The sequence below is a fragment of the Triplophysa dalaica genome, chromosome 17 (genome assembly GCF_015846415.1).
Source record: "Triplophysa dalaica isolate WHDGS20190420 chromosome 17, ASM1584641v1, whole genome shotgun sequence".
NCBI classification, from domain to species: domain Eukaryota; kingdom Metazoa; phylum Chordata; class Actinopteri; order Cypriniformes; family Nemacheilidae; genus Triplophysa; species Triplophysa dalaica.
In genome coordinates this window covers 5,550,743-5,566,500 of record NC_079558.1, presented here as the reverse complement: position 1 = coordinate 5,566,500, position 15,758 = coordinate 5,550,743, and the positions used below count along the sequence as shown (strand labels likewise).

The 15,758-nt window shown below is 40.5% G+C and overlaps 2 protein-coding genes across 6 annotated transcripts; one reads left to right on the top strand and one right to left on the bottom strand.

Annotated features, from left to right (window-relative positions):
- Positions 1 to 2,087: 2,087 nt before the first annotated feature.
- znf646 (zinc finger protein 646) lies at positions 2,088 to 12,595 on the bottom strand. 2 transcript variants are annotated; one of them, XM_056772081.1, is made up of 5 exons: positions 12,462 to 12,595; positions 12,030 to 12,178; positions 6,401 to 9,290; positions 5,001 to 6,083; positions 2,088 to 4,568 (listed from the first exon to the last, which is right to left on the bottom strand). In XM_056772081.1, exons 3-5 carry the CDS (start codon positions 9,043 to 9,045, stop codon positions 3,665 to 3,667), a joined length of 4,632 nt encoding a protein of 1,543 aa, XP_056628059.1. In that variant the 5' UTR covers positions 9,046 to 9,290; positions 12,030 to 12,178; positions 12,462 to 12,595; the 3' UTR covers positions 2,088 to 3,664. The 2 variants fall into 2 exon arrangements, with proteins under 2 accessions (XP_056628059.1, XP_056628060.1); XM_056772082.1 differs by lacking the exon at positions 12,030 to 12,178 and having other exon boundaries at positions 12,462 to 12,594.
- Positions 12,404 to 15,746, top strand: znf668 (zinc finger protein 668). Of its 4 annotated transcripts, none has more exons than XM_056772088.1 (3): positions 12,592 to 12,720; positions 12,912 to 12,980; positions 13,417 to 15,746. In XM_056772088.1, the coding sequence occupies exon 3, from the start codon at positions 13,424 to 13,426 to the stop codon at positions 15,353 to 15,355; it is 1,932 nt and encodes a 643-aa protein (XP_056628066.1). In that variant the 5' UTR covers positions 12,592 to 12,720; positions 12,912 to 12,980; positions 13,417 to 13,423; the 3' UTR covers positions 15,356 to 15,746. The 4 variants fall into 4 exon arrangements, with proteins under 4 accessions (XP_056628068.1, XP_056628065.1, XP_056628066.1 ...); XM_056772089.1 differs by having other exon boundaries at positions 12,912 to 12,985; XM_056772090.1 differs by lacking the exons at positions 12,592 to 12,720; positions 12,912 to 12,980 and adding an exon at positions 12,404 to 12,515.
- The last annotated feature ends 12 nt before the right edge of the window (positions 15,747 to 15,758 follow it).

The following is a 15,758-nucleotide window of genomic DNA, read 5'->3' as shown; positions in this document are numbered from 1 at the left end:
GAAGAACGTTTTCAAAGCACGTTTTGACATTCCTTTGTTGGAACAAGAAAACGCTTCAGCCGGTGATACTGTTTTTTTTTACACTGTTTTATATATATATTTAAGGCCATTTAAACTATTAGTGAATCATTTAGGCTACAACCCTTGGTTATGCTGCCTTCAAGTGGTGTCGGAAGTGTTGCAGCCGCGTTGATGACGATACATGAGCTGTGACGTTGTCGAAGGAGCGTCGATATCCAAAACGACGGAAAGGTTCATAATGCATTTTACATGCCGTATTTTAATAATATATGCGTGATGTACGGATTAGTTTATGAAAGCTAAATATTTTGTAAAATACCGGTGTACACGTGATCGAAAAAAGATAAATAAATACCCATGTCTTTTGTAAAGGGATACATGCCGGCGCACTTTATAAATGAATAAAATGGATGTTGAAAAATGAATAAATCCATAAAGTCCACAGGGAATCTATTGTTGTGACATTTTGTTAGGTTTACGCTTTTGTGCACTTGAGCGCTTGTGGTCACAACGAGCGCCCACTTGATGGCACGAGCTTCCCAGGCTCACGTGAAGGCAGCATTGGATTTTTTTTAATTTAAACACAAATAAGTTTCATTACATATTGTAGAAATAGAGTCAAAATTGACCCTTTTCACAATTATGCCTCCATAACAAATTTTGTATGGCATATAGCCATTTGAATGTATTTGTATTCATCATTTGTACAGTGTAATTATATATTTTATATTGTACTACGGACTGTATAGATGTATCCATTTTTACAACAATGTTCTGACACTGACCGGCTCAGTTGCCCGTCTATGGACTTTAGGGAGATTCTGAAGAGGTGGAAACTATGAGGACCAGCAGAAACCAGTGATATTTTAAAGAATTTTAAAAGAAATGCCATCCTGATACTTAGTTATCTCTGTGCTTAGGAGATAGTTTATGGTTCTCAAACTGGGGACCTTGGCCCAGACGGGGACCCCAAGATGGATTCGAGGGGGCCACAGATTTTGTGGCATTTTATGCCACATCAGAAAAATGTCAATCAAACATCAGAAAAATGAGACCACCAACCCAAATAATTGATGTTCCAGCATTATAACTGATTATGATTTTGGTCTAAGTTTAAGATTATAAGTCTGTATTTGAGGCTGCAAAGCAACGCATTTTACATTTATTTTTAGGGAAACAACGGAAAAGTTTTAGAACCAATGGTTTAGAGCAATAAATGAACATGTATCTGCATACATTTTAATCTCTTCTAATAAGTTTATCTTAATTAGGACGGGATGAAATCACCAAGTTTATGTGTAGCCAACAATGGGCATTAGAAAATGTATATTTTTATATAGGGAAGATACTTGGGACAAAAAGTGACTAAATGGTTGTAACTCATAAAACCTGTCAAAACATGTCCATGTCATTAATGTATTTTACTTAAAATGAAGCCTATATTTAATGTAATTAATGTAATTTAAATAAAAATTTATTTATGAATCGTGGTAGTATACATGTGCTCCTTTCAACTGTATTTCAATAATGAGAATGTTGTTTTGTCATAAGATAATGCAAGGCTTCATTTTTGTGCGGGATGTATATGACATGGACATGTTATTCACTATAGGTATGGCATGCAGGATAATGCATTATAATAAAACACAATACCCTATGTACCTCCTATATTGAGAATCACTGCCATGTCTGTCAGAAATCTTAGACTCAAGAACAGTTTGAATCTGGATAAACATGAATGTGAAGCATGCACATCGCTGCCACAGTCTCGAGTTGTTTATTCATGCCTTAACTCATGCCTATTCCACAGACTGCAGTGCAAACTATGCAATAAAGAGACAAATATTGTACTGTATTCATTGTGAATGAATCTTGTGAACTGAAGCCATCTGAAGATCTGCCAAAACAATTTCGCTCTACACATTTTAAAGGCAACATTACAGAATAAAAGTACACTCATTTCTAATTTGCATGTTCTAAATAAATCTTGCAATGCACTGCAATTCTGTAACATGCAAAGGATTCAAGTGTTAAAAAAGATAACATCAAGCACACACAGTCAAATAAACCTTGTTACATTGTGTTTATTAGATTCAAGAAAGTGAGGGCATTAACACCTACAAATTAACAGCGTCTGCTTATCAAGGTCCCTACTCGAGAAAGAGAAACATCCATCATGTGAACAAAAATAAATATCTTGTATTTGTTTAAGATATATGCAACTGAATACAGGAGACTGAGGTGTCAGTTCTCTATCCAATGTGAAGCCATTAATACGTGAAGGTTTGCAACTTCTATTCTTAAACTATCAGTACTGATCTATATGCTTAAATTAAAATATCTTACAAATCCTTTGAACAGGGAAATGTTATCAAATGGCACATTTATATTCATTCTGGCATCAAAAAACAGACAGAGGTCTTGACACGATGGGCATTAAGGTAAATGTGTTGCATCTTACATTGCGTCCAAGGTTGTGAGACCTGAGCATCTTAAAAAAAAAAAAAAAAACAGTTGAAAAGTGTTCAGTCAATGAATTCCTGCCCTAATAGAGCCCGACCGATCATGGATTTTTGCGTCTGTTAGTTTTTGTGCTATGAAAATATTTAGCAAAGAACAAACCCCCCACTGATAAAACATTTATTAAAACAGTATATGCGCTACAAAACAGAAAAAATCTGTTGTTTTTCAAAAAAACTGATGTGAATGCGTTTTAAGAGGTATTTCTTAACCGTTTATAACATTGTTTAGTATACCTAAGTAGTCAACCAATCTAGTTTCTACCACACTTAACCATGCACAACGTCTACTACATTAAAGACATAATAATTGCCTAACTTTCAAATATTAATGTAATGTATAAATATTTCTTTTTAAATAAATAAATATCTTTGATATTTACTACACCACAGGCCTCAGGGAAGGGCTGTTCACTTGCTGTTTAACAGCCTTACCGGTGTCGTCCATGAAGAAAACGCAGAAACATCCAGAAAATATCAAGTGTAGATTGGTCTTAATGAGACAAAGATGAAGTGATATACCATACGCAGTACAATAACCTGAAAATATGGAAGCTCTTAATACAAAATTAAGGAGAGAAGAGATCCTTTTCAATCCTGAAAAACATTTTACTATTTTTTGACCCTGCAAACTTAAAAGGCAATGCTTGCTTTTCTCCCGTCCCCAATTATGCATTTGTTTCTGTCAACCAAATAATCGGTCGGACTCTAATTTTAAAGGCATCGCTGGGTAAGAACCTGGATAGAAAACTCATCCAAGCCCTCAGTCTGAGGCCTGTCATAGTACCATACAATTGCCGTGGTTTTGTGCACTGTGTGGGGACACAAAACAAACGCAAGAAAGTAAAATCAGACAGGCACTGTCACTTATTCTAATATTTCTACAGTATTACTGTCCCTACCAGAGGTAGTATCTATCAATGCCACTCTTTAGTGTCCTTTGAAAAGACAACAGTAAAGGAGGCAAGTCTTACCAAGATGAGCATCTGCATGTGATGCTATCTTGACAAGTACAGCAGAAAACCTGACCGTTATTGGCATTGGGCCTTGGGTGTAGGAAAAATCTTGCAAGACAATATTGTTTTGAAATCTTCCTTGGAGCAACTTGATCGGACTGTGTGGCCTCAGAGGAAAGGGTCCACACCCAGTCCCATGAATGCATTATCATCCATATTAAAAGAGGACTCGTAGGTCTGTTGGGTGTTCTGATGCATCTTTTGGTGATGCCGGAGGTTGGACTTGCTAGAGAAACGCTTGTCGCAGAGGAGGCATGAGAACGGCTTCTCTTTGGTGTGTATGCGCCTGTGGCAGATAAGCTGGGTGGAGACCCGGAAGGCCTTGCCGCACTCCAGGCACTGATAGCGTTTGGGCTCTGTGTGAATACGGCGGTGATTCTTCAGTGCCATCAGATTAGTGAACTCCTTTTGGCAGACCGAGCAGAAGAAAGATCCGGTCTTGTGGCTGTTCTTGTGGTTGAGCAATGAGCCGGCGTGGCGGTACGTGCGTCCGCAATGCTCGCAGACGTGACTCTTCTCCTCCTCCCTGCTGTCCCCCTCAGGGCTTTCTTGCTGCTCGTGGGTTTCAGGAAATCCATGCACTCGGCTGAAGGCCGAATCGATCTTTGGAAGGCTTTGAATTCCCATCTGTTGATCCAACGCGGAGTCCCAGCCCAAATCTTGTTGCATCTGTATATCCTGCTTATCATGTGACTGCCCTTGCAAGTTGACATGGACCTCTTGGTGCTGCTGATAACTGGCTAGGTTTGGGAAGTTCTGCTGACACAAGTTGCAGTAGTACGGGAGGCTTTTACTGTGCACCTCCATGTGGCCCTGTAGATGTGCAAACTCGCAGAAGGTTTTCCCGCAATCTGGGCAGCAGTGGCGAGCCATTTGAGAATGGCTCTCCAAATCCAGTGGGTCGGTGAAGGTTTTGAGGCAAAGAGTGCAGTGCAGGAGGTCGGCATTATGGGTCTTCTTGTGATTGAGGAGAGAACCGGCATGTCTGTAGGAGCGTCCACACTGATCACATCTGCACAGAAACAAGATACATTTTTTAAAGAGAAAAACAAATAAAAATACTGAAAGGAAGCGTTGTTACATATGCACATTTATGTTTCAACCTGAAAAGATAGTAAATACCAAAAAAAAAAAAAAGAGTAAAAACGTTGTCACATTTTCGCTTCTTTTCAGAAGGAGATATTGTTTGTATGAAACACGCTCTGTACAGCAGTTTGTCCGTTTAGGGCTACTGTAGAATAAACAAGGCAAATTTCATGTAAGGGGAACTGCAGGCTAAGGAGATAGAAATAGCTCATTCTAAGGTAATAACAAAATCACGCTTCATTATGTAAGGTCTTTATACACCTCTGAAGGCATAGATATGTATATTATATTGCATTTCTGTCAATAGGTCCTCCAAAAAATGACACACAGCACAATGGAAGAAAATGAAAAGACTCACGTATAGCATTTGTCACCACCATCTTGATTGACAGTTGAGTTTGGATTTCCGTTTTTGTAACAGCGATGCCTCTTAAGTCCAGACCTTCCCTGAAAGCTTTTGCCACATGTTTGACAGCTATAATGAGAGATTCCCCGAGCATGGATTTTCTGATGGTTGTAGAGGATGCTAGAGAGCCGGAAAGCTTTGCCGCATGTAGGACACACATACTTTTTCTTCTGCGTGTGAATGCGAGTGTGGTTTCTTAAAGCCATGGGGTTGGAGAAGGGTTTGGCACAAAAGGAGCAAGAGAAATGGCCTGTTTTGTGAGTGTTCTTATGGTTTAACAAACTACCAGCGTGACGGTAACTACGACCACAAATGTTGCACTTGAATGGTCGTTCTTCTTTTTCCAAAGTCGCCCTTTCACCATCAGCATCTGCTCTTTTTGGGGGGGCCGAATCAGCGCTGGGCTCTTCAGTACAGCCATGTCCTAAAAGTAGCTCAGTATCAGGAAACAACAAATGGCACCGCTTGCATTTTAAGTCCTTTTCTTGTTTACGACCCTTGACTCTTCCTCTCGCTGCTCTGGTTTTTTTATTGATCGAGCAGGTGTGGTTAAGTAACTGTTTTTTTCCCCTGAATGCCCTCCCGCAGTCCTGGCAGCGGTGTCTTTTGACCGAAAAGTGTATTCGTAAATGGTTCTTCATTGCTAACTGGTTGGAGTATGTGTTGTTGCACAGAGCACAGTAATATTCACCGGTCTTATGCGAGTTCTTGTGGTTGACCAAGCTTCCTGCGTGACGATAGCTTCTTCCACACTGATCGCAGACGAAAGGCCTTGGGTCGTCAGGATCTCCCATACGGCCTTCCTTTTCTTGGTTGTTTAGGGCCTGACGTTGCTTACGGCGTCTGCCGATTCTCTTTCTGATTGAATTAGGCCCCTGGATTCCGCTCCCTGAGGCATTCCCACTCATCTGCATGAGCGTCTGAATCTGTCTGTTGAGCTCCTCAATCTTAGCCTTATTTTCCTGATGGACCCTCTGGTGGTTTAACAGTTGTTTATGGATTTTAAACGCCTTCCCACATTCTGTGCATCTATGCCTGAAGAGAAATGAAAAACGATTAGATAAACAAGTAGAGGCTCGAGGAAAATTATGAAAACCCTTATGTCATAAAAAACCTGTATGTGACTTTTTCTTCTGTGGAACACAAAAGAACATATTTTGAGTTTTGTGCCTGTACAATGAAAGCCAATGGGGGCCAATGATGTTTGGTCTTCAATGTTCTTTAAAACATCTTTTTATTTCCAGAAGCAATACAGGTTTAAAATGACATAAGTTTGAATACATGATGAAAGAATTTTCATTTTAGGGTGAACTATCCCTTTAAGTCATTTTATGATGGATTTTAATACTTGCTTTTTAACGTCAAAGTGTGTCCTCTGGTGGTTCTTGAGGGCCAGTAAATTATAAAACCGCTTTTGGCAGACGAAGCAGCGAAACACCCCAGTTTTGTGAGATTTTTTATGATTGAGCAGGGATCCTGCATGCCGGTATGAACGACCACATTGATCACACTTGTACTGTTTTTGTCCATCACGTAGGTTCTCCTGTAAAAGTTCGCGTTGAAATGTACTTCTAAGAAGTGGCTTCATCTCAAATCTTTCCTCCTCCTCCTGTTCTTCTCTTTCTCCTGTGCAGTTATTAAGGTGATAAACGTCACTGCAGCTTATACCACACTTCCCACAAATAATACTTTCTACTTCCACTTTAGGCTTGAGCTCAGGCTGGGCGTCTATTACATTTTGTTCAGTTGCATCATCTTCTGTATTGCCATGCAAGAGCTGGTGGGCTTGTAGGTCTTGTTTCGTGGCAAAGCTCTCTCCACAAGTGCTGCAGATGATCAGACTGCCATCACCCTGCGGATTGTCAATGGGTTCGTCTTGCTTTACCTCAAGGGAGGACAAGGATGACAGACCGCTTGCTGAAGGTGTGGCGTGACTCTGAGTGTGACCTCGCAGGTGGCTTCGTAAAGCACGCATGCTAGTGTAGTGATTCCCACACACTGAGCACTGATACATCTCTCCATCATCCTCATCCTCACTGTCATCTTCTTCGCACTGAGACTCAATTTCTTCGTCACACGTCTCAACGTGCATGCTTTGAAAAGATGTCTGCTCTCCAAAGTACGGATCATCTGCACTGCCGTTGTGTTCCTCAAAACCAGCATGCTCCTCTGACTCTCCTAAAAAATCTTCATGCTTTGTGTTGTTAAACTCCATGTGACCGGATGAGACGTTCGTTGGATATTGATGATTCAGAAGGGGACACATATGGGACTTGATTCCTGCGATATCGGTAAATGTCTTTCCGCAATCGGCACACATGTGCCTCTCCATTAGAGGTTCATCCTGAGGTAGGTGCATTGGTCTGTCATCTGGAAAGGAATTTTCAAACTGCTCACAAAATTCAGTAGCATTCGATTCGTGCTCTCCATCGGTCGAGTCAACCAGATTCTGAGGAAAGTCTAACATCCCGCTTATATCTCTCTCATGTGATGAAAAGCAGCCCTGCTGATTCTCATGGGTCAGGGGCTCTGAAGAAAGCCAGTCCCCCTCGGTACTAACAGGCAAAGAAGCAGGCTTTCCTTTATGTATCCGAAGGTGGCTTCGCAGAGCTGCCAGATGAGGGTAATTTTTGCGGCAAATGGAACACTGAAATATGCCGGTTTGATGGGAGCGTTTGTGATTTATGAGACTACCTGCATGCCTGTAGCTTTTGCCACAGACCTGGCATTTGAAACGGCGATCGCAACTGTCAGCATCTTCTACTTTGATGTTATCAGTACCCTGTGCTGACTGACCAAGGTTGAGGTTCTCTGATAGGGCCAGTGCCTGTCCCTGAGCATGAATAGTCAACAAATTATCATCCAAAGAGTCAGGTACATATGCATGACCATTTTCAATTGGACACTCTGACTGGTCAAAATCGACGGCTTTTTCGAGTAACGCAGGCAACGGTGGAGTATCACTGGAGGGGGGATAGGGGTTAGACTCTGGGGATTGAGTAACACTGTCACTGTAAGTGAAACTGTGCTCCTCTGACAGGCTCGTTGGTAACTCGAATGACACAGAGGAGGAGTTGTGCAACAAAATATGATTTTGAAACTCATCATCATTAGGGAATACAACCTGACAAAGGTGACAAAAATGTACATTGGCATCGCCATTTTGTGGCATGGCATGGGAGGCCAGCTCTGACTTGCAATCTGGGAGGGCAGCATTAGAGGTCTGAGCATTTGGATGACCTCGGGTTTTACTGTGGATTCGCTGGTGGCTATTAAGGGCAGCAAGATTGTTAAATTGTTTAAAACAGACTGGACACTCAAAAAGTCCCATTTGATGAGTTTTTTTATGATTTATCAGGCTTCCGTGGTGTCTGTAGGTCTTGCCACACATGTCACATTTAAACGGCCTGTCTCCAGTATCATCGTCAGCGGCAGTGTCGCTTCCTGGTGTTGAGCTTGGAACATGTTCCGATAACGTACCGTTACTAAGGCTACTTATAGGAGCAATGTTCAGCTTCATGTCTGGTTGCAGATCTGGTATAATATCAAAATCCACCTCATCTAGATGTGGCAAATCTTCAACTTTATAAGCACATTCTGGATAATCATCTGTTCTGCTCCTCCCTTGAGACTCTTTATTGCGATGGACCTTCTGATGGGTGGCCAACTGAGTTGCCAGACGAAAGGCCTTTCCGCATATCGTGCATGAGTATTTCTTTCTAGATGTGTGGATGCGCAGATGACTCTTTAGAGCCAAAGCGTTAGAGAGTTTCCTGCAGCATATATGACACTGAAAAGAACCAACCTCATGGGTTTTTCTGTGGTTGGCCAAACTACCCGCATGCCTGTAGCCCCGCCCACATTCCTCACATCTGAACTTCCGTTCCTCTTCAGAATGATCATAAGTATCAGTATGCTCCAAAAGACCAGCCATGCTTGCAAGTACTTGACCACGCTGCCCACGCGAAATGCCTTTGGTCCCACCAGGCTCTTGCATAGCCGTAATGGTATAGTATAATAATGAGAAATGTCAACAAAAGCCAGTTTGAATGATTGTGAGGGACACACCTTTTGGAAAAGGTAAGGTCCTTGCCCTCACTGTTATCAAATCTGCCTGTTCGGTGGGGTCTGAACGTGAAGGCAACATTTAAAAACTTAGCTGAGAATACATTCTGTTCCATTCCATTGGAAGTGTGTCATTGAATTTGGACGATGATGACAGCGCAGGCACTGGATAGGAATCTGTAACAGAAAAACCAATACATTATTCACCTGAAAGTTCACATGGAGTAGTTGCATAATAGAAAGTCAATAATCATGAAAAACAAACAAAAAGAAACCGATTTAAATGGGATTCATAAACAACACCAGTACATAGTTTATATAACCAAGTCAGTCAGTAATAAATGTGTATTATAAACAATACATCCAAACTTGGATGAGACAGAAACTGAGCAGAAACTGGAAAAAGCTGAAAAATTTTGAAAATAAGAGGATTTTTTAGAAAATGTAGTCCTTCCCTGAGCAAGTTATTTCACTAAAGAAATGTCAACAAAGTTCACACTAAAGAATAATAAAAGAATTTCTAAAAATATCCGAGGAAAAAGTCTACCATGATTCTTAATAATGTATGATGTTACCTAAACAATCTATGACAGTTTTTATGTAAAGTCATAGTTGTTTAAGGGTTTCTTGTTTGTCATGAGTCATTAGACTGTCCAATGATCTTAAAAACAATCACCCAGGTCCTCCACAATCTTTTCTTTTTCAGCATTTCTGGATATTTTACTCATGTCCAGCAATAACTGTATGATTTTGAGATTCCTCTTTTTACATTGAGGACAATCAAGAGCCTCATACACAACTATTACAATAGATAGAAACATTCAGTGCTGCCCACAAAGTCAACACGATTCATTTAAAATCAGGTGGGTGTAAAACCTCCAAAAATGGTTTTGGTGTAAATTGTTATAGTTTCATATATACGTTATTTTTTCATTTACTAATGTCCTTAAGAAGATTTAAAAATACATTAAATGTTTTCACGAAATTATATATATATATTTTTTTTTTTTTACACCAAAAACATTTTCAAAGGTTTTACACCCACCTGACTTTAAATGAACCGTGTTGACTTTGTGGGCAGCACTGAATGTTTCTATCTATTGTAAAAGTTGTGTAACATACAAATGCTGAAAATGCTAAAATTGTGGAGGACCTGGGTGATTGTTTTGAAGATCCCTGGACAGTCTAATGACTCATGACAAACAAGAATCCCTTAAACAACTATGACTTAACTGTCATTGCTTGTTTAGGTAACATCATACAGTATTAAGAACAGGGGTATGTAAACTTTTGCCTTTGACTATTTTGAGAAATTCTGTTATTGTTCATTAGTGTTAACTTTATGTTAACATTTCTTTAGTGAAATAACTTGCTCAGGGCAGGACTAAATTAAAAATAAACCTTAATTTTCAAAAATCTTCTTTTTCTTCCAAATTTTTCAGCTTTCTCAAGATTCTGCAAGGGGTATGTAAACTTTTGAGCACAACTGTAACCACAGAATAATATTCATTGACTTAACAAAAACGTGACTTTTTACATTTAATTTTCTATTAAAATTGCAGCTGGGTAGTTTACAATATACTGCAAATATGTCAGCAAAATGTTTGAAAAAACTAACAATGAAGATACATGTCTCTTATGCTATCTTACACTAAAAATACAACATTAATATTACAAAATAATAATATTCTTAAAAGTTTGTTTTCTACATTTTGCTATGTCACAAAATAAGACACATGTACGATATACAGCTGCAGAAGACCATTCAAAATTATTTTCAGTATGTCTGAATTTACTATTCATAAAAAATATTTGTTTAGGTAAAATTATGATTTTTGTTTCATTCTGTGAACTACAAACAACATTTCTCCTAAATTTCAAATAATAATATTGTCTCTATCTGCATATATGTACAAAAATAAAGAAAATAGAGAAACAGAGCTCAGAAAAGACGCTCTGTATTCTTTCAGACCTCATATAGTACAAAGAAAGCAATTAAATTTATATTCACTTTTAAAACATACAACTGTAATTGAACATGCTTTAAGGAAAAAGTCAAAAAAATATTTTTAATGAGATACACTCGTTAAAAATACATTCAATTTTTATTATGGTTTGCATGTGTCTTGTCACACTGTCAGTCTTTTACATTGGTGTTGGATGACTTGATGTCAATCCTGAGGTCAAATTTTGTTGAAATTCAACAGACACTGTACTGGAAAGGCCACAATACTTCTATAAAAAGTGCATTTTAAATTATTATTATATTTGGGAAAGATCTATTAATATTTACCCCTGCCGCATGTGTCAACTATACAGCTGGGAACATACACAAGAACATCACTACATGTAGACGTTTTAAACAACTTGAGGTTTATGTGACAGCCCGATACATAAATGTGATATTATACTTAATCAAACACCCATAAACCACTGAAGTCATTTTAACATGAATAAAATCAAACTCTTCTTGACACATGGGATGTGCTAAGTCTCTCTCGTTCGTAATGCCTAATTTTAAAGGATCCACATATTTAAAGAAAATAACGCTGACACAGCGAATTTGTCGGGACGTGGCTGAATGAAGGATCAACTTCAGCGGCTAACTTACATTAGATGACAGACTGTGCCACACAATGGAGCTCTATTTACACAGTAAACATTTCCCAAGCACATTGGCTTACCAGCTAACCACGTAAAACATAATCATGACACTGAGATCAAATCACGCGATTTAATAGTCATCCTAACAAATTCAGTAGACAAAACATCACTATTGAGATTATCCATATAGAAATACATTTGAAGGCAATAGCGTCTGATAGCTTTACAAAAGAGTTAGCATCTGGTGGCTAGCAACTGCGGCTAAATGAAATCAACGGAAGCTGCAAAAGATGCATTTTTAAAAATACGTACTTAATGCTGTAGTCTCCTTTGTGTTGTTTTGGTGCACGTAACGTTGGCATTCCGTTCAGTTAATTTTAGTTTCAGGACGGGCGTGTTCGTCCCCCCTTTTACCAATTGTCTTTTCCCCATCCCACTCGACTCACTTCCTGCTCTTGTTGCTAGGAAACAGGAAATGTGCATCAGTGAAAGCAGTCCGTCTTGTATTCTTATACGGCTTCGGACGGTTTAAAGCTGTTATTTATAACCACATGAACTCTTTCACATAATTAGATAACATTAATGCCACAAATAACCTGACCACGCCATTATTGCCCTTTTTCTATTTTCATTTATTGTTAAAAATGTAAATGCACAAAACAACTGCACTCCACGTATATTGTAGTGGGCATAGATAATTTCTCCTCCCACAGACTTTCTCTCCACCCATTCTGTCGTACTCACCGTACATTCTAGTGTGTGGAAACACATCGGCAGGACCATCAAAAGATCAATAAGGTGCCTCTGTTTAAATTAAAATTGCAGATAATTTTAAATGACATTTCCCAGCTGGCGACGTGAAGTCACTAAGGCTGAAGGCTCAAATCTCTGCGCTCGCTGGATAATGTCGTCATGGTCCTAGAGCCGTCGTTCCTTTCTGAGATTGAACGATTAATTCATTTTCAAAGATTTTAAAGACACGACCGACCCGAGAGGACAAACGGTACGTATCATAAATAATACGTTTTTCAATTATTGAAAAATAATTGAACCGAGCCTGTATTGATCAAATATAGCGATTTTGATGAGCTGACAGAAGTATATGACCGTAAATTGCTTCGCATGTTCAGCGGTCCTAAAGCCAGCCATTTTGTGTTGCACTGCTTGCTGAAATGGTTTTTGTTTGCCATAAAGGGCATACTGGTTATCCTTTGAACTGCCACTGTAATCCATTTGCATCGCTTTTATCTGAAGTCTTCATGGGTAAGGTAACGTTAATTTCTATTTAGGCTTAATTGTAATGCTGTTTTGAACTCGAGCTTCCCAGATGCCAACTTCCTTTGACAACAAGAGCGTTTATGGTCCCTGAGGTCCTAACGCCGGCCATTTTGTGCCGGCCCCTCTATTCTAGCTCCCATTTACCATCAATTACAAAAGTACCATGGTAACCATTGTTTTTGGCAAAATACTGTATAATAAATAATACCGTTTTTGTTATTAAAATAAATCTGTTAGCCGCTACAGTCGTGAAAACTAAAACCAAAATAAATAACAGATAGATTCTGTAGACAATACGTTGTGGAAATGTGACAGAAATGATGGTTACCATAAACCATCAATTTATAAAGAGTAACAATTACTAAATTGATTCAATATACAAACTGAAGACACTCATTGTCAACCTTTTTCTCCCCTGCAGTTTCAAGATGACCTCACCCCAACCAGGTAGCCCACCAAGGGCAGAGCAGTATACACCACCTCCTTCAGAGACTGAGCCAAGCAAAGATCAAGAGAACGTCTTAGAACAGCCAACGAGAAAAAGAGGCAAAGGACGTCCGGCGAAAACTCTGCACACTTTTAAATGCTCAACGTGTCAGGAGGCCTTTGGCAGCCCCTCATCTCTACAGAGTCACAAGCTCTCGGTACATGTTAAAGAGAAACAGCAGCAATACACCTGTGCTAAATGCACCAAGACTTTCTCCAACCGGGCACAACTTTCCAAGCATCAGCGCTCCCACTCTATTCAGCGTCCGTTTCAGTGCCCGCAATGCCATAAGGCTTATAAAACGCAGACAGAATTACGCAACCACGGCCGTTCCCACACGGGAGAGAAGCCTTTTGTTTGTACTGACTGTGGCAAGGCCTTCATGCAGGCCATTTGTCTGCGTATCCACATGACGCAGCACAGTGGCGAGAGGCCGCACACCTGCCCTCATTGCTCTAAGAGCTATCCCACCTTATCTAAGCTTAAAGTGCATCAACGCACACACACAGGGGAGAAGCCTTACTTTTGCACAGAATGTGGCAAGAGTTTCGCTGACCCATCAGTTTACCGTAAGCACAGGCGTAACCACCAGGGCCACAGACCATATTCTTGTGATCAGTGTGGCAAAACCTACACAGAATTGAAGGACTTGAAGAACCATGAGCGTTCACATACGGGGGAGAAGCCTTATCTGTGCTCTGACTGTGGCAAAGCTTTCTCCCGGTCATCCTCTTTAGCTTGCCACCTGCGAATTCACTCCAAAAGCAAGCCGTACCAGTGTGAGGAGTGTGGAAAAGGTTTTACTCAGCTCTCCTCTTACCAGTCCCACCTTCGTACGCACTCGGGCGAAAAGCCCTTCCTGTGTCCACAGTGTGGCAAGATGTTCTCAGATCCCTCAAGCTTCCGGCGACACCAGAGGGCACATCAAGGATTCAAGCCGTACCCGTGCGATAAGTGCATCAAGAGGTTTCGTCAGCCGGCTGACCTGGCGGTGCATCAGCGCGTGCATTCCGGTCAGCGGCCCTACAAATGCCAAAGCTGCGATAAGGCTTTCGTTGCTTCCTGGGATCTGCGCCGACACATGCTGGTTCACACAGGCCTTCGGCCTTTCTCCTGCACGGAGTGTGGCAAGTCCTTCGCAGAACGCTCCAGTCTTAACAAACACAGGAGGGTGCATTCAGGGGAACGTCCTTTTAAATGCCAACTGTGCTCCAAGTCGTTTGTTGTTGCTTCTAGTTTGCGTAAACATGAGAAGACGCACTCATCTGAAAGGCCCTTGGAGGACCAACCTGCTCATGTGTTCCCCACCACCCTACCCCAGTTCTCATGCTCTCACTGTGATTTGATATTTGGGACATGGGAGGAGGTACAGGCCCACGCCGGTCTTCACACCATCTCTCCTCCAGCTGATTCTACAGTGTCAGCATTACCCATCGGTACACACGTTTGTGTGACCTGCCAGGCAGAGTTTGTTCAGCTGGCTGATCTGCAAGCTCACGAGAAAATGCACCCTAAGCCACGCCCCCACATTTGTGACAACTGCGGTAAAGCTTTCCTGAATAAAGCCGGCCTTCGTAAACATCAGCGCATCCACTCGAACAGCCGTCCTCATTGCTGTACTATCTGTGGCAAGGGCTTTCTGTTCGCCGCCTACCTTCGCAAACATTTACGCACTCACCGCGACACAGAGTCCTCAGTTTCCCTTCCACAGACAGACATTGAACACAGCCGACCCCTATCGTCTCCACCAAACACTGCATCACCCGAATCAGAGCCTGCTACTATTTCTCTGACAGTTCCTGTGAATGTACCCGTATTGGCATATCAGACAATGCCACCCCATGTATACATGGGCAAGGAAGATGGGCTTTGAAACGATTGGTGACTGTCTTCTTTGAACACAGAAAGTGTTTTCAATGTTGTTTTTGCTCTTCTGTATTTAAAGCTTTGAAATATATATTTTTTTTAATTTGACAAAATGCTTAAATAGCAATCAGAAAGGGTCTTGATTTGGCCTGTGATAGAAGTGGAAGGTCCTTTGTTAAAATGTTTCTGTAAAGGTGTGCCAAGGTGTGCTATTTTACGAACATGTCTAATGAAAATGTAGTCAGTTCATGTCACACTTTTGTATTATAATCACAGGTGTAATCTGATAAATTATGTTTATACACTTTTAAAGGGTTTACTATTTAAGTGATGGTTTTATTTAGAAGACCAATGACTTGTTTAAATCAATAAAAATCCCTCAGATGACAACAGAACAATTTTTTATCTTT

Bases quoted from the DNA above. Each gene is read 5' to 3' on its own strand.
- znf646 (XM_056772081.1), bottom strand. From the start codon at position 9,045: ATGCAAGAGCCTGGTGGGACCAAAGGCATTTCGCGTGGGCAGCGTGGT. The intron at 6,084-6,400 runs GCAAGTATTAAA...ATTTCTCTTCAG, and splicing joins ACACACTTTGACGTTAAAAA to GCATAGATGCACAGAATGTG. The intron at 4,569-5,000 runs GTGAGTCTTTTC...GTTTCTGTGCAG, and splicing joins GGTGGTGACAAATGCTATAC to ATGTGATCAGTGTGGACGCT.
- znf668 (XM_056772090.1), top strand. From the start codon at position 13,424: ATGACCTCACCCCAACCAGGTAGCCCACCAAGGGCAGAGCAGTATACA.